Raw genomic sequence first — 25,181 nt, forward strand, 5'->3', positions numbered from 1 at the left:
AATCGTAGCAATTCACTAGCAGCAACACAGCAAGCAAGTTGTATATTTGTATACAATATACAACTAAATACAAAAATGAATATTCGGGCCAAGCGAGGACATGAAGTTTTTTTCTAAAATTTTCACAACTTATATAAATGGTATTTGTTCAATGTAATTATGATTATTTTAATACGAACTTTCAATTTTTCTTTGCTCTGTGGTGCAATTTGAATTATTACTATGACATCAGCATGAGTGAAAAGGTTGTGTGAAATCATCAAGGATAAAGTGTGAATTGCACGTCGTTGCTTGTTTGTTATCCCCTCGTCTTGTGGTGCCATCTCTTTGTGTCTTAGTTCATTAGTCCTTGATCAGAGTTAGTTGGTTGAGTTAGTTACGCTTGAAGTGAGTTTTTATTTGTATATTTCGCCAGATTTACTTTCATGATGACTTGATGACGAGTTAATATTTACTTTCCTCGTTGTATTACGAGGATAAAGTATGTACAAGAAGGAGTCACGCTAATTATGAAATGTCGAGTGAGGAAATTGCAAATTTGTGGTTTTCCTGCGGACACAGACAATTAATGCAGTTAGTGATCAAGGACTGCCGTGAGTGTTAGAACTGCTCTTGTTTCAAGCAATCTACACCGTAAAAATGAATTATAGTTTTAAAGGTTCGTTTTAAAAATTAGCTAAGACTTCGTAAACATGACTTCCATCGGAGCCCATGTGCTAATGAAGAAGGGTAAACGTGGTGCAGCTGCCTACGTTCATGCAGAATGTGCAACAACTGCGTCACCTAAGCATTTGAATGAACTTTTGGATTTACTTTTAAATCCGGAAAAGACTATAGATGAATGGGACACAATTGACTGGTGTAGGTGGTTGATGGCAGGAGGAAGAACTCCAGATGAATTTTCTGTTACCGGTACGATATCTAAATAAGGACGTAGTAAACATGTTAGCTATAGTTAGTTTTAAGCAAGGTCAAGGGGGTAGAATAATTTTAAGATTTTATGTTTGTTATATTTTGGCTTTATATTTAGAATGGACTAAGTGCGATTATTGCTTGTAATTAATTATGACCTATTTAAAATAACTATCGTTAAATGTCAGTTGGAGAAATATATTGCTATTTAGATGGGATGTGTTACAAGTGTTTGTTTTCGCTTTACTCAACGAAGATTTAGTTTATGAATCAGCTCAGTAGATTAAATATGGGTTTCTGAAAACTACTTTTTATAAGTTACAGCTGGTCTTTCCACAAATATATGTATTTATTTTAAGACCATGACAACTGTTTACCCTGATCACAAGGTGAACCTGATTTTCTGTTTTAACAGTTGCTTGTTATTTGAATGGGAATCCTAAAATTGCCAAAAATATTGCTATCTCTACTTACAGAATCCTGGAATTAAATTTGTAAACAATTTGCCATGCAAGAATGGATGTTAATAGTAAAATTTACTTGGTACATTTCAAGCTACCATCTAACAAGAATTTGATTCATTCTTAAAAGTTTCAGATGCATAAATGTTAATGAAACGAGTGGGCAGGGTTGTATGGTGCTTCATACAATGCAAGACAAGATGCTATTCAAACTAATCTAGTCCTAATATCAAAGAATGCAAACTGTATTCCATGCTGACTGTAGGGATGAAGTTGTTAGTAATTTACTTTCAATAGCAAGCCTGATAATTGAAATTAGGGTAAGTTGAAACTTGAGGCAGTAAAATAGAAATAGAATCTGAAAGGGAGAATTTATAATGCTTTTAGCACAATGGTGTGTTTGTACTTTGGAAAGTATGGAAAGCATAATACATAACCAGTTTAAAATGCTACAAACATAACACTAGTTTATATGATAGAAGCAAAAACAAATGTGAAATATTTAGGAGAAACAACTATTAAATTGATACCAGAGGAATTAATGTGCTAAAAGTAAATTTCAACAGAGGTTGTCTCATTGCTTCTGCGAAAATGTCTAACCTAACAAAATCAAGTGAGTTCTTCAGCCGAATATGTTGTACCCCCCTTTATTTTGTTGGTAAGAAGTGTTCAGTTTCATTTCAATTCAGTTCACTAGCAAGAAATTAATCTTTTGAATTGATGAAGAGCATGTATACATGCAAATATACATGACAGCTTTTCTAGTATAACAGTTGGTGAATTGGATTGTGAAGCCAAGGTTCCCAATTCAAATCTTGGATCAGGCACATATTTTCCCTTATGTTTTTGCTCTTCCATTTTCATCATCACAAGTAAAAATAACTGAAATGATAAACACGGCGTAATCATTTTTCGTGATTTGAAATTTATAATTTTACAATTTAGAAACTGCAGTGAAACCTGCATTTAAATTTGAATATCAGCTTAAGATGAGTTGTAATAATGTTTAGCAAAATAGGATGCTACATATATAACCAGCAGTGAAGAGAAACTGTTGAGACAGAAGAAGATTAGTTTGGTTTCAAGAAGGAGAAAATTTACAGGAGATACAGTTGGATTATTGCAAACAATTTGTTAAAGATACATAGGGAAAGAAAAGGAAGTGTTCATAGAATTTGGTAATCTGGAGAAGTCATTTAGTGAATTGATAGTGAAACTTTTGTAGAGATACTGAAGAAAATTAGTGTAGTTTGGAAAGCAATGCGTTAAGCCATGAGTTTGTGAGAATTTAATAAATTAGGGGAGTGAAATTCGGACAGGAATATAAGGATGTTTGGGGAAGCAGGAGGGTGAAATATTGGTGTACACTATGTTAGAAGGCTTAAATACCCACTGTGACCGGTGTGGAATGAACATAAATGTGAACAAGGCAAAGGCAATGGGAAACTTAATATAAGAATTCAAGATGAAATAATGTAACATGTCAGCTTCAGACAACTGTACTCTATCACAAACAGTGCCATGAGCTGCAGTCAGGAAGTCAAGTTGAGAATAGCAATGGTGAAGGAAGCTTTAATAGAAGAGGTGTTTATTTGTGGACCTTTGGACAAGGTACTAGAGATTTATTGTGTGGAGCATAGCAATGTATGGATGGTATGAAGGAGTGATATAAAGCATCTAAAAGTGTGTGTATAGCAAAAAAAGTAAAGACAAAGTAAGAATAATGATAGAAAGCTTTGGAGAAGAGACCAGTGCTGAAAGTGATTTAGTAAAGAAAATGAAATTGGTTTGGATGCTGGAACTGCCTCCTAAAAGATGCACTGGAAGGCATGGTTTGTGGGGAAAGGGTCCGTGAATGAAGGAGAAATCAGCTGATTGATGATATGAATTAAATGGCTCCTATGCTGGCATGAAGCATAAGGTGCAAGATGTAAGTGCATGGATGTTGCCATGAAAATCCTGCCCGTTGGGCAGAACAATGAATGAATGAACAAAAGTTAATAGAATGTGTTAGTGGCTTGGTTTGTATTTTTGTAGATAGTGCAAAGAGAGAAAAATGGGGTAACACTTTCGTATAGCGGAAACTGATTTCTTACTATTTACACAAGAAAGTACTTACGCAAATCATTTTCTTGAGCGTTGTTGAAGTTCGGGAATGTAGTTTTGATCCTTTTTAATGCGAAATCCTGTGTTTATCTGCTAAAATATCTCTCCAACATGTTATTGCTGCTGCCGCCATTTGCTTTCTTCACGTGAGCACAATGTTCCATGTGTTACATGATGTAACCCCCAGTAAGTGTTTCAAACCTCGTGTTTTCACTATAACATCGTGTGTAGAGTATTTTTAATTTTTTAAATTTTTTTTAAACTATGCTTGCCTAACCTAAGCTAACATTACGGGAAATGGTTTGTGGGGCTAACGTCAATGGTTTGCGAGGTATTAGCATAATTTCAAATCCGGGCATGAAAGTAGGAATTTTTCGGTGAACAAGGTTGCAACACTGCATGCACACTCCAAATCGACAAAACATTGGCACAACGTGCAATGAACCAGTATGCTGTCGCCATATCGTGTGTTACAGAATCGAAATAATGAAGAACAGTAAGTACTCGGAAATGTAGAAATAGACATTATTTTCGTTAGAAATTCATTATTACACCTAAAGAAATGTTCCGCTACGTTAGCAATGTAAAAAAGTGTAAAATAAATGATTTCTAGGTGTTTCACCTATACGAAAGTAGTAATAAAAATGGAATGACATGTAATTACCATATTTCCGTTTAGATTTTCTCATTTGTCTCTTGCAACACCCTAAGGGATACATCAAACCATTACATTGTATTGAAACATCAAATTTCAGCCACTAAAATTTCAATGTCTTAATTCCACTAATATTTTTGATTTGTCAATTCCCTCTACCAATGCTTTTGAGTAAATGAATAGGGTTTCTACCAAAGAACAGCAAGATTAAAATAATAATAATAATGTGCGAAATAAGTGAGATGGAAGCATACTTTTTCTCAATCATACTTACGAAATCAAAAAGTTATGTTTTATGTATGAATCACAGGCACTGATTTTGGTGGTGCAAGCCACTTACTGCCCCCTCCCCCAAAGAAAAATTCAGGTAGGAGGACACATTTTATGTATATTTTACATACATAAAGTATTCTTTATGACCCCAAAATTTATCTTAAGTTGGCACCTCTCGTATGAGTGCATCGTTAATTGGCACTCCTGGAGCAGAAATGTTAATCATTAAGTGCTCTTGCTTGTGCAGAAATTGACTTGCTGTTTTCTAACAGGTGGATTTGAATAGGAGAGCCGACTCCGTGGTCACCACAGTCCTGCCGTTGCACCCATTGATTTTGTGTGTGTGTGTGTTTGGGGGTGGGGGATGTGTCGTCTACAAGAAAGGATAACTGCAGCTATAGTGACCAATACTCGTACCATGTTGATGTACACATGAGAAGAGAGAAAAGTATTGTTTGGATGTTTGCAGAGCTACGGAATTTGAAATTCGACATAAAATGGTTTGCACATGTAGATTGGTCTGTTGGGATAATGTGACCCATTATGGTGGATAAATACACAAACTTTTGTGATATTAATGTTGAATGGCAATACAGACTTTCTTTAGATGAGTCTTTATAGTTTGCACTTCACGTTCAACCAATCTGTTCCACCACAGGCCATAAGCCAGCCTATGCATTGATGTAATACAGTTTCTCACACAAAATTCCCTGAAATTTTAAAATCCACTTGATATAGAATTTCTATATATTGTATTTCAAAAATGTGGAGTAGAGGATTATGTACTCACTATTAATACATTAGTATCACAAATTTATTTGAAGAATAGTTATAAACTTGTTCTTAAAAAATGCTCAAGTAACAGCATATGCAAACATTCTCCATTTGAACTGCATTTAATTTCTGGACAAACTCTTTTTGTAGTACCCTAATATCACTGAAGAATTGTATATCTTCATTTATGTGAAATTGCACAAAAAAAGTGTTCAGTACTAAATGAATAGTTATTTTTGTAACTATCTATTGTATATTCAATTTTTGAAATCATAAAGAAAATGCAGTGCCAAAACTGTATTCCAGTTAGATTCATTTTCCTACTTGCAATGGATGTTGCTGATAAATCCATTTACAGTTCTCTTTTCACATTTTACACTTTTCTACCATTTTCGGAAGCATATATCAACTACTTAAGGTTATCGTCATTTGAAATCATATTAATAGTGTTTTGTGTTAAACAACCAATAAGTATTATATTTATCTTTCCCTTCTCTTGCTCAACTATTTGTTTCCCTCCTCCTTGCTTTCAGTTTTGACTAGGACAGGAGAGAATGTCTTAATTTGGAAATCTGCCAAAGGTCATTACAGCTGTTGTTCTAAATTCAAGCGCAGTCTGCTCAGCTTGGATGAATGTCCTAAAGACTTTCACCTTCAAGCCCAAATGGGCACTTGGCTTCAGATACAAGCCAGAAAGAGGTGTTGATTTTTATTGTGAAGAAAGTTCATGGAACTTTTCACCTTAACCTGCGTCCTTTCGTTCAATGATGAGAATTGCAATGTATAGCACGGCTTTTTTTAAAATTCTGATAAGGTTTACATTTCCCCAGGATCTTAAACCACTTCTGGAAATCATGGAAAAATGAAGTCAGTGAATTTCGTTAAAATTTTTAAAAACCTGGAAAAGTGTGGAAATATTAAATGATTGTTATATATATATATATATTTATGATATTTGTAAAGAATAATTTGCTACAACAGGTTTGTATGTTTAAAAATTAAAAGTTGATTTATCTTTTAACTGTATTTTCATATTTCCACTATGAAATATATATATTGTAAACAGTCAAAAAAAGTTGAAACACTACAAAATGGCTGGAATTTTATTTTAAAACATCTGAGAAACTTGGAATTTTTAGGGTGTTCCTCCCATAAGCCTTTTAGGTTCCTCTATTAACTGCAGCGCAACAGTACTGGTTGTAGTCCACCTGGGGTATTTTATTTTCCCACAAACCACCATGTCTCTGGGCTTCCCACTATCCCTTGCCACCCAAAGAGGAACCCAATGGAGGACCAGGGAATGGGCCATTGCACAATTTGAGATCATTACATAAACATGCACACTGTATTACATGTGGATTATTAAAAAGCCTTTAATGAATTGTTTATTTTGCATGAACTATAGGGTGAAATATGTATTAATATTTTTATTATGCTAAAAGGGAGAAATTTTGGCCATGAAATTTACACACAATTGTCATTTACTTCTTTTGATTTGAGTCAAGAATTGGAAACTTGTAGAGGTTATGATTTCAGCTAGTGCTGACTACAATGACACTTGGAGAGAAAAAATCTTACATATTCCCTTCTAGTTCTGGTACTAGTACTTTTTAAAGCAACTAATTTTCTCTGGAAAAAAATGTGTAAATGCTAGAACAAATATTTATATATTTAGGTTGTGAATTTTATGAGAGTTTGGATATGCATTATTATTATTAATAATAATAATAATATACAAGATTTATTGTTTCTGTTTTACAGTTCGAAGATATGATAATGCAACAACATGTGGCTTGGTGTGGACTGCAAATTTTGTTGCATATAGATGTCGGACATGTGGAATATCTCCCTGCATGTCCTTGTGTGCAGAATGTTTCCAGAAGGGCAACCATGAAGGCCATGACTTCAACATGTTTCGGAGCCAAGCTGGTGGAGCATGTGACTGTGGGGATACATCAGTGATGAAAGAAACTGGGTATGGTGTAGTCGTTTTATGTGCATTAGAGTTCATGCTGCCTAACTCTGCCTTCTTTGTGCCAATACTGTCAGTTTTTTACATCGGCTTGTGAGCAAAAATTAATGAGGACAGCCATAGGTCTCATGTCTTGCTGAACCATCCTTTGACAGGGTGATTGACCATATCAGTGTGATGTCACATTGAATTCAAACAAACCAGTCGTGTTTTGTTTCTTATGCAATAGCATTGGATTTCCCATCACAAGGGGAAACTTAAGATTGTGACAGCAGTTATGAAACAAAAATTGTAATGTGTATCATGCATCAATGTAAAGATGTTATTTCAAAGAATATACCTTGATATGTTACCCATACCTTACTGAGGATAAGGTAATGAATAACTGGACTAAGAAATCAGATAAAGGGAATGCTCCTAGCTGCCATCTGATCTAGGAGCCGAATCCCATCTAATAGACGGCATTGCTGCGGTCACGTGAAGCTTCTAGGCTCGCACCTGCCATTACGGCAGTGACAACGGCAGTTGAACTTTGGAACCAGGATGGCTAGATTTTCTTTAACAATGCATGATTTCCTTATTCCGGTTATTCCTTACCTTATCCTCTGAAATGCATGTGTAATATATTGACGTATTCTCCAAAATATTGATATTATGTTGATGTACGGACATGTCACAATTTTGTGTCATAACTGTTGTCACAGTTTTAAAAGTTGCCCCTTGCGGTGGGAAATCTAATGCTATTGCATTGGGAAACACCACGTGACAGGTATGTTGGGACTTGATCATGCTTGGTTGTCTACTGGTCATGTCACCACCGATATGGGCCATAGAATATATAGAAGTGGGTGCAAAATGAAAATGAGGATTCTGTTGTTTAGTTAGTGTGTGGACAGATTGTAGCAGGTTATGTTCTGATTTGAGAAAGACTATGCTGAATGTATACAAAATTGAACATAATAAAAAGAAATAGATAAAGTAAGATGCAAAAATCCTTGATATGGCTCCTACACAAGGCCCTTTGAACATGCACACAAGTGCATTGACAAAACAGCATCCCAATGACATCACACCCAGTCATCACAGAGTTGTAGCAAACACCATATAATAACATATAATAATTTGCTGTGTAAAGGAACTAAAATCGTAGCATGATGAAATGAATCAGATTCCTTTCGGGTTTAATTTTACTTTCATTGCACAGATAGGCTAAAATGTTCGAGACCCACAGTGAACCAGATCAATGATATCCAGCAACCTTTGGTTACTAGGTGTCTGGTGGGTGTAATACTGGTGTGTGACCTGTTTTAATACCACACTAACATGTGGTGCTTTTCTTACAAAAATAAATTTATTTGTTGTATTCACTTTACATATTTATTAGTAGACTAAAATTACTCTGATAAGGCTTACATTATTAGCAGGGTGCAGCAATAAATTTTGTGTTGAAGTGTATACATGCATTCAGCATTTGAGGCTTCACCTCCTACAAAAAAGTCTATATATTACACTGTATTTATTTCTTAATGCTATATTTGCTTGTATCTACTTCATATTTATGTTGCTATTTTTAGGTTCTGCCATCGACATGGACCCAAGGCGCAAGTAAATAAACCAACTGCACCATCAGATCTGATGTGCGTAGCTGATGCAATGATGCCTCGGATAATTTTAAGACTTATTCAGCATTTACGAGAACAGAGGTAAGTCTGCTAATGCAGAGGAAAAGGGGGACGGGGTAGTAGTTTGTAAGTTTAGTGTGAGTTTTATTTGTTATAGTAATGGAACATGTGAGTTGCTGTTAGCTGATACAGCATGTAACTTAGTGAAAATCCTGCTATTTTGTTACTATTTTTATGCATATAATGTTATCATTTTTATGAATATAATGGTGTAATTCATGTACCTTAGTTTTGTAAAGTGGATTTCGAGTATGAAGTTATAAAAGGCAAGACCCATTGCAGTCACTATGGACCTTGGCCTCCTGCAATTCCCTGTACGAGACTTACCTTCTCCAGCTCCTAACACTGTCCATCTCATAAACAATCTGCCAGTCTTGTGTTGTCAATGTCATCTTCTCACGTACTTAGCTCTCTGGCATTTGACAGATGTGTCCAAGCCACTTCAATCTTGCAAATTTAATTTCATTCATTACTTCTGTATACCTTGCTCTTCAGGTGCTGTTCTAGCATATTGGGCAAAGTAGAAGCTGAATGAACTACATTATTTATGAGAGATTTGCTATTTCCACATTAGTCCATGTACATGTAGAGGTAGATTTATTTGTTTAGTGAAATTACTACTACAGGTGTTTTAGCACAGAGGTTATCTACAGGGAATTAAATTCTGTTATTGATCTAGTGAAAAATGAATGTATTTAACCATAATTGTACAGTTTCAGCAAAATTAAGTCATGTGTTATGAATAAACATGCTGATTAATCCAGAATTGTTGTAGTTCAGTTTCATTAAGAATGTTCTTTTGGTGATATTTCATACCCTATGGATTAACATAGCAATGTGAAGAATTTTAACATTTTACAATGTCTTGCTGAAAAGTGTTTCATCACTGAAGAAGGATTGATGTAGATCTGAAATTTTCAACAACGGAAATAAGATACATGTGACTAATTTTAACCCTTTATCGACTGACGGGACTTTCAAGTCCCACATCCTACAAATGATTGCTACATGACACATTCAGTTTCTGTCTCTGTGGGACTTGTGTGTCCCTGTAATGTGTAGTGTTTACTACTCACAACAAACTGCAGGCGCTGCTGGAAGTATATGCAAGGGAGCACTAAGCAATTTCTTAGACCTAAGTGTCAGTAATGCAGCCATATTGACCTAATAAAAGTGCAGCGGTCTTAGGCTTATGAAAATTAGATATTAGAATAACTGTAAGTACCCCAGAATTTTTTAAAACTTATTCTTAGCTCACATAAATATGGTTATAAAATAATTTTGTCCAAATGTGATCGGAAAGTTGTTTTATGAGCAAAACATCACTTGGGACTGTGCAGTTCGAACAGGTTTCTGGTGTCTACTTTGCTCGAAAAAATATTTATATATATTCCGTACTTCTAAACTAGTGGTGTGCCCTAGATTTTCAAAACTGGTGGTGTATACACTTTTTCAGTTAGCCCTCATTTTGCCATTTTTCCTAATTTTGACGTCATTTTTTTACGAATACTGGGCCAAATGGGGGCTATGACTCCCACCAACCCCTCTCCTTGCACACCCCAATGTTCTAGACAGCTCTTTTTGGTGTTGCAGGGCTATGGCACAAATATCGATATTGATGAGGCTATTGATGGGTGACTGGCAGAAAATATCTTTGATGTAGAGACACCATTTTGAGCATAACAACAATGAATAGAAGGTAGTGGCATGCCCAAGGGGGTGTTGGCAGGGGTAATAACACCCCTCCCTCTGACCTTTGGCCTAGTATTTTTTTAAAAATCTTACTCCCTTACCAAAATCCAGGGCATGCCACTGTTGAGAGGTCAAGAATGATTACTCTTTCTTGCTCATTTGTCTTTTGATTTATATATTTGTCTTCTCAGGAATATATTATAAATTGTGTAACAGGTAGGGTGTAGATGTTTTGCATGTAAATGTTGAAGGGAGTATATATATTTCATAACTAAACACCATATAATATACATAATTTATCTGATTATACACAAAACGTTGGTGGCCTGTCAGGATTTTCATGTCCCATTAGTTGTAATTAATATTATTACAATGTCAGATGATTTTTTGTTGTAAATCCTGCCAATGAAAGTCGTACCATACACATAAATGTTTCAAACTGCCATTTTGTCCCTAACAAAAATTCAGGCTATAAAGGGTTAAAGTATTTGACTAAAATCACTTAAGTGTTTTGTTTTAATTTTGGCACCTTTGTATTTGATATAAAGAAAATCTGTGACTGGCTTAACACCTCACTTCATTCTTTTTCAAAAGTATGACTGGGTACAAGAGATAATGTGCCAGAACTAAAATTATTCATTATGAATTAATGTAATTATTATTTTATTACAGATAAAATTAATGTTTGTGCATGTTGAAATGAGATACACATTTTAAAACTTTTTTTTTTACTCATTAATACTATTTTGTCATTCTTTTCTTGTAAGTTTTGATGAGAGTTGAAATATTATGGTGAACTATGTAGAGTGATGTGTGTAATGGCTTTGTTATTTATGCATATAGTTTTATTAACCACAAACAACATTTTACACAATCCGTGCATTCATCATTCATTCACATTGACATATTACCAATCAACAAAACAGAATATATCCTGACAACGTGCAAGTTGTCTTCTTCTTAACAGTGTAATATATACCTATCATTCCTCCACGGAGTACAAAAATTATTAAAATTTCACTTTAAAAGTAAATATATAAGATTTTCTTTGTCACTGCATTATGAGAAACTTTAAATTAAAAAATGCAGGTGTGTAAAAGAAACTTACAAAATACATGTTTAAAAATGGAAAATTCACCATTGGTAAATTATTGTAATAAAATCAGGTAGATTTCTTACATGCCTCTTGCATTGTAGTTCATGTGCTACACTCATATATAAAGTCCAAATTTCTCCTCGGTTTTATTGTTGTAGTATTTGTCATCTTATATCTGTGATCATCTTGCCAGTCACTAGATGTAAAAATGAACTTAACTGTCCATAGACTTCAAATGGTGTTACCAGAGAAAATTTATGCATACCACGTTAGTGTTGAATAATACGCAAACCACGTTAGTGTTGAATAATACGCAAACTGTGTTACAATGGTGAATAATATGCAAACCACGTTCCAATGATGACTACATGAACTGTGTTAAGTTATGAATATTAGAACTGCAGTTTCTACAGCCAGTCTCCTTTGTACTTTCATTATTTTTTCTTTTGTGCTAGTACTCTCATTTTATACTCTTTTTTTACATTTTTATTTTTTTATTAACTTTTATACTTTTCTTTACTTTTTATTTTTAATATTTTAAATGTTTTTATTGTAGGTAATAAGTCACTATGAAAACTAGCACCTGTTTTTTAAAATTAAGTGTTATACGTATGCACATTTCCATTGCTATTGCCTTATGTAATTCACACTCGGGACAGTATATATACTCCGTGACCAACAGTGGAGGAAACAATAAATATAAATGACCCTACCAATGTAGTCAATGGTTCAGTAACGCCACTCCCAATCAGAATTCACTCCAGTTACTTTGAGGAGTTGCCCATTAATATCCACCACAGCAATTACAATATAAAGGAACAGCTCGAAGCTGAAATAAATAAATCTGAAAATGGCTTTAAATTATGTCATCTAAATATTCAAGGTTTACTAAACTCCATAGACGAATTTAAACAAATAATATCGGACTTAAACTTTCACCTGATAGCCATTACTGAAAGCTGGCTAAAACCGAACATTAGTAATATGATAGACATCGAAAATTACACATTAGATCGACAAGATAGATTAAACATATCTAGAGGTGGTGTATGCCTATACATATCTAAATTGCTTAAATGGAAATTTTTAGACTGGTTTGTTAACAATGATATCGGAGTAGAGTCCCTTGTAATCGAATTAACTATTGATATGAAAAAGATGGGAATTTTGGTAACATATAAACTCCCTACTGTCAGCTATACTCACATCAGCCACGTAGCTGATATCCTCCAACATCTATACTTAAATTACGATTACTTCATTGCATTGGGCAACTGGAATATCAACATGTTAAGAAATAACGAAAGCAGCACTCTACTCCTTCAGAGTATAATCAAGGAAGTTCATGGGGAAACAATTAATTACCAAACCAACCAGAGTGACAGAGTCGTCAACAAGATTTAATTGTAAAGCAAATTGGGCAGAGCGAGTTACTTGAATTACAGATCACCATAGAACATACTCCATATTTGACCTGTACACACCAAAACAGTTTCAAAAATTTATCAAAATTAGAAATTTCAAAACCATCGACTTGGACAAGTTTTGAAAAGATGCGGAAAATGTGGAATGGTGTAAAATCGAAAGAAACGACGACACAGATGCAGCGGTGGAGGCCTTGAATGATAACATTATCAGGTTAATAGATAAGCATGCCCCCCAACGAAAAATTTGTGTAAACAAACCTTCCACCCCCTGGATTTCAAATCGAGTAAGGGAATTCTGGAAGTTGCGCAACTACTTTCATCTGAGGTACGTAAATGGAGGAGACCCAGACACCCTCCTATCATACAAATGCTTTAGAAACAGAGCCAAAAAAGCAGTCAGAAACACAAAATTTAAACTATAACAAAACGGTAAATATGAATATAAAAAATGCTAAGAACTTATGGTCTAACCTCAGAAGCCAGGGACTTTTACCAAATAAAAAGAGTAATGCACCCTCATCAGATACATTTCAGCCTAATGCAGTAAACGAGTTTTTTGTTAACCCAAATGCACCCTCAGATAGCAATGCAGTGGTGATTGATGAAATTAACACTTATCTCCAGCAACCCAACAATGACCCGTTCATTTTTACCCCAGTAAGTAGCGAGCAAGTACGTAAAATAATAAACAAAATGAAATCAAATGCGTGCGGTTATGATGGAATAAACCTAACTGTTTTGCAACATTGCATCCGCTTTTGCTTAGTAACTCTTACGCACGTTGTTAATCTTTCCCTTTCCAAAGGTTGGTTCCCTGAAGAATGGAAAAAATGCAAAGTAACACCTATAGCTAAAAAATCCACAGAAATTAAAGATCTAAGGCCCATTAGCATTCTATCCACAATGTCCAAAATACTTGAAAAAGTAATTTATGAACAAATACTTCCACATATTCAAGGTTTCCTACCACACTTTCAATGCATAGTACTTGCACTGCGCTGGTAGATATCGTAGACAATATAAGTAAAGGAATAGATGAAAATAAAGTTACACTGTTAGTCTTGTTGGACTATTCAAGAGTGTTCGACTCGATCAATCATGAATTGTTATTGGCCAAACTGTATCACTATGATGTTACCGGAAACGCGTTAAATTGGTTTCGTTCATATTTAGGCAACAGGAAACAACGTGTGAAATATCGGGAACCAGAAGTGACGTACTCTAAATGGTTAGCTGTTCAACAAGGCATCCCTCAAGGAAGTATATTAGGTCCACTACTATATATGATTTATGTAGCTGATTTCGACCGTGCTGTCCAAAATTGCCAATACCATCAGTATGCTGACGATTGTCAAATCTATATTCAGTGTAATACAAAAAAAATTGATAATGCGATGACCAAACTCCAATTCGACCTTGATGCTATAAGAAATTGGTCACGGAATAAGTCCCTTCAATTAAATCCAACAAAATGTTGCTTCATGATCATAGGAACTCATGGTACACTTAAAAAACTTCACAATAATGCACCTTCTTCTCCAACTCTCGGCAGTATACCGCTAAGCGAAGTGGATACAAGCAAATACTTGGGGATTATGTTCGATAGACACTTAAATTGGAAGGCACAAGTAGAATGTATTGTGAAAAGCTGTATGGGGAAACTTACATCTTTGTATAATTTAAAACATACTCTGGACGCTAATGGTAAAGATCACCTTATGCAAGCACTCGTTCTATCTACACTAGACTATTGCTCCCCAGTGTACAGTAATATCTCCCAGGGCCTAAACTATAAACTTCAAAAAATTCAGAGCTGTTGTATACGTTTCGTTTCATATTTAACCTAAAAAAAGAAAAAGAAAAAAAAGAACATGTATCCCCCTACTTAAAGAAACGTTCTTGGCTAAACATTAACAATAGAAGAAAAAACTTAACACTCACTCTGATGCACAAAATACTTAAGAGTGGCCCCCCAAAATACTTATTCGATAAGATCTGCTCTCGTAGAACTTCGGTCGAAGATAATAATCGCAAGAAACACAATCTAAAAATCCCCAAACATAAAACCGCCACCTATAACAAGTCCTTCATTGTTACAGGGATAAGGGAATGGAACAAACTGCCTGCACCATTGACTAACATTATTTGCCATTAAAGTTTTAAGAAACAACTAAAGAACTTACTATTGTCCCAACAACTACATTAACCTTCATATGTAAACAATTGCACCTGCACTTACACATCACACAGTGCATACCTAGCATTATTGTATTATCATGATCAATGTGTTTTTTTTTCTCTTATGTTTTTATTCATTTATTGTATATTTGACAAGGGTTGGTTGTAAGAATGGCATACGAGGCCGAAACACGCCTGCTTAAATAAAGACCATTCTATTCTATGTAGGGCTTTCATGACTTTTTTTTTAAAAAAATAATCAACCTCTATTTTACCTCACAGTTGGGCCACGAATATTTCTTTGTTCACCTTATTTCCTCATGTAGGAAGTAATTGAGTATTTGAGAAGTTATGTGGAAAAACACATCCCAAGTGATATCGACAAGTAATTATATTTATCAGAAGAAGAGTTTTCATATTCTCCATCTTATAAATGTCCAAAAGCAACAATTCTACTAAATAAAAAAGTCTATTCTACAAGAGATTTGAACCTGCAACCTTCAGACAACTGGTCCAGCTCTTTACCACTTTCCCACTTCATCACTCAATCAAACCAAGTTGAAATTTTGTCTTAAGAGTCATCAGCAATCTTGCAAACTTCGTTAACATACCTGCTGTTTCTTACTAGTTTATTTTTACAACCTGGAATAGACTTGAGGTCTGCAACTCGGAAGTAGACTTCTGTGGTAACTTATTCTCTCCAGTCTGATCTAATGTGACAAATCTCATGTATTGTAAATGCGAAGTGGCATTGTTACATGTTGCAAATAATTTCTCATACAGGCGTTAGTTCCAGATTTGGCCACATCCACCGAGCATTTACTTTCTGGACAAATAGTACATATGCAGACTTTTGTTTGTAGTATGGTTCTTCATGCAGATGTAAGAGTTTAAATAGAAAATTCTATTTTTGTTTACGATAGAGGGTTTTGTGTGGAAATTAGTTGTGTTGATAGTTATATTTCGTGGCCACGGTGGCTCAGTCGGTAACGCATCTGACTACCATGCTAAAGGTCCCAGGTTCGATCCCTGGCCGATTCAAATCCGGGAACTTTTCTAATGATGGAAGCAGCCCCGGCACCCACCCAGCGTCAAATAACATGGGTACCTGGGGGAAACCCTTGGGCGTAAAGGCAGTCAGGGGCATGATGCTGATCACATCACCCCCACTCATGACCGGATCAAGAAAGTGTGGGGCGTTACCCCCACACCCCCTATACGCCTTCATGGCGTGGTGCTAAGCACAGGGGAACACTTTACTTTTACTTTTTGATAGTTATATTACATAAACAGTGAGCTTTTTAAGCTGTTGTTCTAATTGGACGTGCAGGGCAATTATTATAAATTATATATTTTCACCTTTGCACACTAAAATCAACCGAAGCAAAAACAATTGAGTATTGAATAAGCAAATAACACATTGTTGAAATAATTCTTGAAGCTTTCCTGGCTGCGAATGGTAATGAGGTTTTTCTCGGGATATCAACCAGGTAATTTCTAAATACGCTTTTGAGAGCTTTCGATTGAATCCACTTCAATCCCTGAAGATGAGAGTGATGTTAGCTCTCGAAAGCATATCCGGAAACAGTGGCGTGCGGTGACATTTAGACTAGGGTACGCAAGAGAAATACGTAAGTGAAATCCTTAGTGGATAATTTACCAAACTTTGAAAACAATACTAGTGGCTGTATCAAATGCATTCATATGAAGAAAAAAATATTCTGCCGCATTTTTTGATATGTTAAAGGAAGCAGAAGTTAAGCTTCCTTTATGCACACTAAAGCTGATTGAAATGAGTTGAATTGAAATGGGATCTAATTCAGGATTTTTTTATATAAAGATATAACCTTAAACCGCTACCGGAGAGATTCAGATGTAACACGATAAAACATTTGTATGATATTTTATATACCTGCTTCGCAACTATATTCTCAAAAAACGTGCAGTCCAACAATTCAACCTTGATTAGTTTCTTCATGCAGCGCGATGCACATTGAACGGGAACAAAAGGACAGTCAAATGTTTAAATAAGTAATATCTTAATTAAGGGTTATGGAAGAAATACACACATGTTTTGAAAAAATTGTCTGTATCTCACCCTGTATATGAAAAAATGTAATTTTGACTACATATTTGAAATGCATTTTGAGAAATAAAATGCTCACCTGTACGTTTCAATTATCCGTGTTTTTTCTGATTGCCTTATGAGGTTCACCGGTTACTTCATTTACTTGAAAACGAAATCCATTCTTCTTTCCTTCTTCAAAAACTCTTCTATCACTTGATCGTAGAAGGATGGTTTAAGTTTTAGTTCATACAACAGCTCCTTTTCAATTGTAAGTAATGAAAGTTGTGATAGCCTCTCCTGGTTCATGGTGTTCCTGCAATATGTTTTCACACGCTTTAGGGTGGAAAATGACCTTTCCACAGAAGCTGTTGTAGAAGGAATGACTAGAACCAGTTCCATAAGTTTCCTGAATTCCTGTATACACACACCTAAACCACTATTTCTAATAATTTCATAGCTTTCGTGACGGTGCTTTTGCTGGAATTGAGGTGAAGAATATGCTACTTGTAGCTCGTTCTTGAGCCTCGGAAAATCAAAATATTGCCCATATGTTGTCTTCAGTGACAGGAGTGCTTCTTCCGGAAAAGTTCGCGAATATTGTGGAAACTTGTCTGGGTTCAGCAATTCCACAAACTTAAGACGATGGAAGTTACCAAATCTTTCTCTCAGCTGGGTAGAAATGTTGTCTATAATTTCGTTAAAAATTTGACTGTAGTGTTGTTTTGCATCGCCCCTCGTATCTGTGGAAAGGTGGCGACGTTTTGTAGGTGCTCCTCCAGCTAAAGCCTCTGTACTATTACATAAGTTCAGAAATTCCTCCCTCTTCCGTTCAATTGTCTCTTTTGTGCTCTGGACATGGTTCAAACAGAAGGTAATATCATAACATTTGCTCTGTAATATATTGTGTAACACATCAGTCAGTATGGGCGAAAAGATCAGAAAATGTTACTAGTAAAAACAGGAAATCAAAATCATTCAGGTCTCGCTCAAATCCCTTTGCTGCAGATATGGTTTCATTGTCCCACCTTTTGGGATCTGACAGAATGCTCTGAAACAATTCCGAAAGACTTTCAATGTTTTCAAGGACAACGTGAACTAGCCGAGAATGGTAATTCCACCTCGTTGGTGCAACATGTGGCAATCAGCGATGTACAATTGTCTCCAAAAGTTCAGTGCGCTTAGATGATTATTAAAGAATGCAGCCAATCCATCAAGCGTAAGGAAAAATAATCTACATTCCTTTAATATTTGCGACACTTTGAGACAAAACTAAGTTCAGCGAATGTGCTAGGCAGTGAACAAATATAGCAGATGGTAGTTGTTCTCTGATTTGTGCTTGGACTCCATTTAAATGGGAAGCCATGACTGCTGCTCCGTCGTAGGTTTGACACACTATTTTGTCCTTCATATTGAATTTGTTAATGTAACCCATTACAATGGAGGAAATGCTTTGTGCCGTCTTATCAGAACTGCAGTCCGTGAAGCCCAAAAACCTTTCAACTGCTCCTTTACTGGGGCTTATTATTCGCACAATGGCTGATAATTATGAATGTGTTGACACATCGGACGTCTCATCAATCATAATGGCTGCAAACGAGGAATCGCCAACTTCTTTCATAATGGAATGCCACGTTACTTCAGAGACTGCATGTATCAGATCATTTTGTATTCTGTTGGACATACCTGAAAATATTGTTGCGGTTTCTAAATGAGAGGCTAATAATGAATCATATTGCGAGAGAAGACGCACCAATTCCACATAATTGCCCGCATTACTGGAACCGTGTCCTTCTGAATGGCCACGGAAAGGAAGTTCTTGCTTGCCCAGAAAGCATACGACATCTATAAATCTTTTCAGAATCTCACAATTACGTTTCACGTTTTCGTTATGACGTAACACGTCGTCTCTTTTCTGTTGATCAAGTTGTAGCTCGATTCTGATGTTTCCAAAAGTTTTAAAATCTAAACTTGACCTTATATGACACAATGATTTTTCATGCTTTCGAATAGCATGTGATAGATTTGATAAATCGCAATACCCTCTACTATTCCATACACCTTTCTCGGATGAGAACAACAAACAAGGCCAACAATAAAGTTTTACCGTTTTCATACATCCAGTCAACCACTCTGTAGAGCTATAAGTTTTTTCCTGAAAATGCCTAATATACTGCTTACCATCCTTCGTAACTCCTGCCTGAGACAAGTCCTCCAATTCAGGAACAGGCCTCCCATTTCGGATTATTTCCACTTTCTTTTCATAACTATATGACGAAAAACCCCTCTCCAGAACGTCATCAACAACTCCCGATTCCATATTATTTGTATTTCACCTCTTCACCGCACTGACAAAACAATAATAAGAACGAAACACTGCAAATTTCACACGCAAGACGGAAGAAACAAAAAACGTCAACCTCTCGCGGTAACAAGTGTCTCCTTCCTCGAAATAGCCACTCACATTTGTAGATGAATGGATCAGGGTTGTCAGTCGACGAGATATTTTGTAGAATGAAGAAATTATGGACTCTCGTAGAAAATGCATCAGAATAGAAAGGTATTAATCCCAACACACTTCAAAAGCTCAAATAAATGTTGGGCAGGGTTCGAAGTCCTGAGGGGGAAGGGACGGATTTCCCCCCACCAATAATCTTGGCCTCAAAAATCCCCACACCAAAATTTCCCCGGGGGGGGGGGGGAGAGTTTTTGTTATAACAATGAAAGATGAAGGATAATATTGAAAACATACACTATCTCTTCAAGAGATCTTTAACAGATCTACACCAATAGCAAAATATGCACAATAGAAGTAAAACAAGAATGCAAGACAAATATAAATATGATGTTAATAGAAAGCAAAAACTAAACAAAAGCCATTTTATTTCAACTATTGCATAATAAACCGATTCCAACTATTTTGTAATTTATTGACATCTTTAACCCGTTAGTAAATTAATTAGTTTGCTACTTTATAAATATCTGATGTATATAATAGTAACAAATTGATTTCTTTCTATGTATTTATTAAAAATGCATTTTTAAATATTTAGAAATTCATATTTTTTTATATTGAATGACATTATAAATATGTATATCATAATTATATTATGTATATATGTAAAATATGTGCACGTAGATTGAGATATTCCCCCTCCCCACCACCAATATGATTTTGCACCCTTATGTTGGGCACAATATAATGTCAATTTACATAACTTTGCAACTTAAGGGAGCGGGGGTACATTTGAATCCCATAGTAAGCATTGTTTGTTTTTCTTTCGTTCATTTATATCGTCGGGTCAACAGTCAACACCCATCCTTATCATAAGCTGAAATGCAAAGTGACACGAATACAATTTTGATCTCTAGAATGAGAAAGACAGATACTGAGAATGGTGTGAAACATGCAAATTGTCCATATAATTTCCCTCTGACACATTGACATGACGACACCGAAAAGGGTTTCAGGTAAAACGCAATGCTCAGTCGATCACTCCATTTCCCTCACCTCCCGATAAACATTTTCTTGCCTTCCGCTCCGATTTGTATGTCAGTAATCATTTTATATAACGCATTGTTATTGCAACCAAAGCACAGGGATTAATTTATCTAAGCGTGTCTGTCCAATGTTAGTAAACTAAACATTAGAGAAAAATATATGTTGACTACTACCAACACTGCAGATGCTGCCAAAATCTTAGGTACCCTGGCTTCTTAGAACCATGTGCTTTGAACAAAAAAATGCAGCGTGGGATGAGTGCGGGAAGACCCAAACATATGGTGGGGGCTGATCGGAGCCAATGGGGTTTGCCCTCCGAATTTCTAGGGTACCCAACAGAGGCAGCAGCTTTTGCTCGTGGAAATCGGCAGAAGCCACGGTGGATGGGTTAGGTCCGGGCAACACCGAAGGCACAATCGGGATCATCCGGCAGACGGTCGGGACTGCCTGGAGGGCCAGGCTACTCGGGCAAGGCAGCAGCGTTCTCGTACGGAAGATAGAATTTCTGGCAGTGGAAGGGGTTTCGGAGAGACAATAGTTGAATTTTCATGCTCCGAGAAGGTGGGGAAAATTATTATTTTTTCTTATGATGCTGTGGGTACGCAGTGTGTACCTTGCGTACCCAGAATGCACGCCACTGTCCGGAAATCACCTTGTTGATATCCAGAGAAAACCTCTTCAACACATTTCTGAGTTTTCCCTCATTTCTCTGCAAAACCTAATAATGATAAGTTTTTTTTTTAAATTTTTTAAATGTGCATGCTATTTTAATTTGGCACCCTAGAAGTCTTTTCATTTATGTATTTATTGGGTCATGATTGCTTTTTAGTTTGTTTTTCTCTTACATTTTTGAATATTTGGAATATAATTGATAAAAGTGAATTCCTAATTGTTACATATTTTGTATTACAGCAAATCAGGTGCTCCAGAGGCAGATGCATATCTTACCATGCTTCATGAATTCAGTGCAATGGGTGCAGCTATGAGGGGTGTTATGACAGGCGCATTAACCAATCCACAGGTTTGTTTACCAGAAGTTTGGAGTGATATACATGATGTCTGTAGTTCCTGATTGTACTTAAAAAAAAAAATCACTATGACAAATAGTGGTAGTTGATTTTATTTTGCAGATTTATTGAAGATTTAAGTTTCAAACATCTACTTTAGTTTGTGTGCTTCTGATACAGTTGCACAAACCAAAACAGGGGTGTAAGGGTAACCCTTTTCCAAGGCACCCAAATGTCAACCTCACTTCCACATAGTAGACCCTGGACTGCAATTTGCAGACTAATGAGGCTCTGGCGTCTGGACCCATGGCACATACAAACCTCTATGGGACTATGTTGTATTTTGTCAGTATGTATTTGTGATTGTCCCTTCATCTCTCTCATCTTATGCCCATTCATCCTTATCTTCACAATTATCCAAAAGTGGCAGAAAATCAAAGTAAAATGTACTAAATCAAACAGGGAAACCAAAACAGTGTTGCACTCTCTCTCACTTCCATGTACAGCACCCTGGACTAATGAGGTTCTGTCTCAGCCAGTATAATCCTCAATCCTCGGTGGGATTGGTCCTCTCCATGTATGTTTGTAATTGTCCTTTCATCAGTTTCATTTTCATCCTTGTGATTGAAATTAGCCAAAAGTGGCAGGAAGGGATTAAAATATCCACATCAATCAATTGCTCAAGTGTTACAGACTCATGTCCAACATTCAGAAAAGTGATTGTAATGTGCATTACTTGCTTAGAAACCAATAAAACAGACTATTTTCTTCATAAAGTACTAACAAACATTCCCAATTTACATCATTTTTATATTTTCAATTCCTGAAAAATATATCTAAATTAATGCAAATGTGTAACTGTATAGCAAGGAGAATTTATTAGTGAACATAGTCCAAATTAAATAGTTTCAGCAGCTTTAAAATTATTACAAAGCATGAGAACATGATTAGGTAATAGAAATACATGTAGTTTCATTGTCTGTCATGAGACGTTCATTCACAGCTGGCTGTGCATAAAGAATGGATTGTGTGTACTGAAGTTGCCAGATGTAAAGGGATCAGGGTTCCCACACACCTAGAGAACCTGCAAATCTTGGGGGAGGTGTGTTAATAAATTAAAATTGATAAAAATTTCAGGTAAAATTATTTGATTGACAAACAAGCCCCAGTGAAGTATGTCTGAGGCACTAGAATACCTGTATGCTCCTATAACTGTTGATAATAATAATTACAACTAATATATGTTAATTATTACACCTTCATAAACCTGTACTTTACACAATCTACTTTGAAGATACAGGCTTTAGCTATATGTTTATTTTGCATTACAGATTAATTGGTATTGTGTAAATTTCTAAACTTCTGTTTGTCAAAAGTGTGAATATGTTGGTTTTATATATTATGTACTGCAATATGGTTTGAAAAAATATTAAATTCCCACAAAAACCTGTAGCCTTAGTCCTTAATTATATGCACGGAGATGCCACTTTATTCTTAAACTAGTTTTGTTATTGGTATCAGAAAGTGTATTGATATAAAATTTTTGCCAATACCAATAAACGACCGATATATAATTTGCTGATACTAGTAATCAATATTCTACTGAACCAATATAAAATTACAAATGCTACTTAAAGAACATGAATGTTTCATTCACCTCCTTTATTAATCTATGTAAAAAGTGTCTGCAATGTAAGCACGTCAGGCAATGAAGTAGACCCCGAAAGGAAATCATACCTAATAGTTGATTGTCCCCCCCGTTGGAGCAAATGACAACAGCAATTCACTGTGGCATGGACTCTACAAGTCTGTGGATGTGGGCCACATTGAGTGCAAGCACTCAGTCATGAACTGAGATTCCGTGGATGTCTATTTCTCTGCTTGACTTGACAGTCCTCATGGAAGGCTTCATGCATTCGGCGGTTCACTCTGTGGGGCATCATTACTGTGGAGGCAGAAATGGGACTCATCAGATCAGATGGCCCATTTCCAGTCGTCTACTGTCCAGGTTTTGCGGTGTTTAGTCCATTGATGGCATGCTTTTTTGTGTGTAGTTGTGAGCAGTGGTCTCTGTTTGTGAGCACTTTAATGTCTATCACTGTTCGCATGCCTGTTTCCTGTGGACTGTATTTGCTTCCACTGCCTATAAACACGTTTCACTGTACTGTGTGAAACACCAGTGAATTCCGCCACTTCCTGAACACTTGTGTCCTTTTGAATGCCCAAATGCAATGCCACTCACTAACATCTTTCTTCCGACCCATCCTGCACACTGGAAACACACGCTTGTCAGGAGCCACAACTGCCACTGTGGGGGTGTGAGATAACCATTCCGTGTTCTCCTGGAATTGTCTAATTTTTTGTCTGGTGTGCTTATTTTACCTTTAAAAAACAAACTGCTCATTTATATTTACTTTTCAAAACAATGACATATGAATTATATGTTCTGCTAAATAAAAATAATTTAAAGTGGCATTATATTGCCCTAAATTGCAGGCTATTTATATATACAGTATGTCCGTAAAGTCATGGTGGCATTTCAGAGTCCTACAATATCTAAACGAAACAAAAACAAAGGATGATTATTACACTGTATTGAAGAGTATCTCAAAGAGTTTCCTTACATGTTTAGTGCAGTTCGATGTGGCTTCCGTTTGTTGCTTTACACACATCTAATTGATATTCCAATTCTTGCCACACACGACTCAGAACATCAGGTGTAACAGACTGAGGTGTAACAGACTGGACAGCTTCTCTGATTCACTCTTTCAAATGATGAATGTCGTTGACACGATTACGATACACACATTGTTAGACGTAGTCCCAGAAATAAAATTCTAAAGGCGTGAGGTCCGGCATTCATGGTGGCCATGTCTTTCATCCACCCCTTCCTATCCACGCTGTGGAAATGTCTTATCCTGAAACTCACGAACAATTTTGCCATAGTGTGAAGCACCATCTTGTTGAAAGATGACATCTTCACCTTCATCTTGAATTTGTGGCACTACACACGATTCCAACATGTCAAGGTAGTTGTTTGATGTCACTGTAGGCTCCGCAAAGAAAAATGTTTGATGTCACTGTAGGCTCCTCAAAGAAAAATGTTTGATATCACTGTAGGCTCCGCAAAGAAAAATGGGCCTATAACTTTATGTGAGGGCACACCACACATTCACCTTAGGACTGTTACATTCATGCTCCATGTAGGCATGAGGTTGTTCATTAACCCATATTCTGATGTGATGTCGATGAACATGCACACACATGGAATCTTGCCTCATCACTAAACACAATCTTCTGCAAGAACAGTTCATCATTGTCTATTTCACCAAGCTTCTGCACAGCAAAATCAAATTGTTTGGGTTTATCGGTTGGGTGG

The 25,181-nt window shown here is 36.1% G+C and overlaps 1 protein-coding gene across 2 annotated transcripts in view; it reads left to right on the top strand.

Moving 5' to 3' along the window:
* Positions 1-331: 331 nt before the first annotated feature.
* Ubr3 (Ubr3 ubiquitin ligase) overlaps positions 332-25,181 on the top strand; it is a 161,869-nt gene continuing 137,019 nt past the window's right edge. For both annotated transcript variants that reach the window (XM_083120461.1, XM_083120462.1), the window contains exons 1-4: positions 332-912; positions 6,943-7,156; positions 8,728-8,856; positions 21,708-21,816. In XM_083120461.1, coding sequence (XP_082976587.1) covers positions 693-912; positions 6,943-7,156; positions 8,728-8,856; positions 21,708-21,816 — 672 coding nt within the window. In that variant the 5' untranslated portion in view covers positions 332-692. The remainder of the gene's footprint in view (positions 913-6,942; positions 7,157-8,727; positions 8,857-21,707; positions 21,817-25,181) is intronic.

This window comes from Lepisma saccharinum, chromosome 4, assembly GCF_977018435.1.
Source record: "Lepisma saccharinum chromosome 4, izLepSacc3.1, whole genome shotgun sequence".
In the NCBI taxonomy this organism is placed as follows: Eukaryota; Metazoa; Arthropoda; class Insecta; order Zygentoma; family Lepismatidae; genus Lepisma; species Lepisma saccharinum.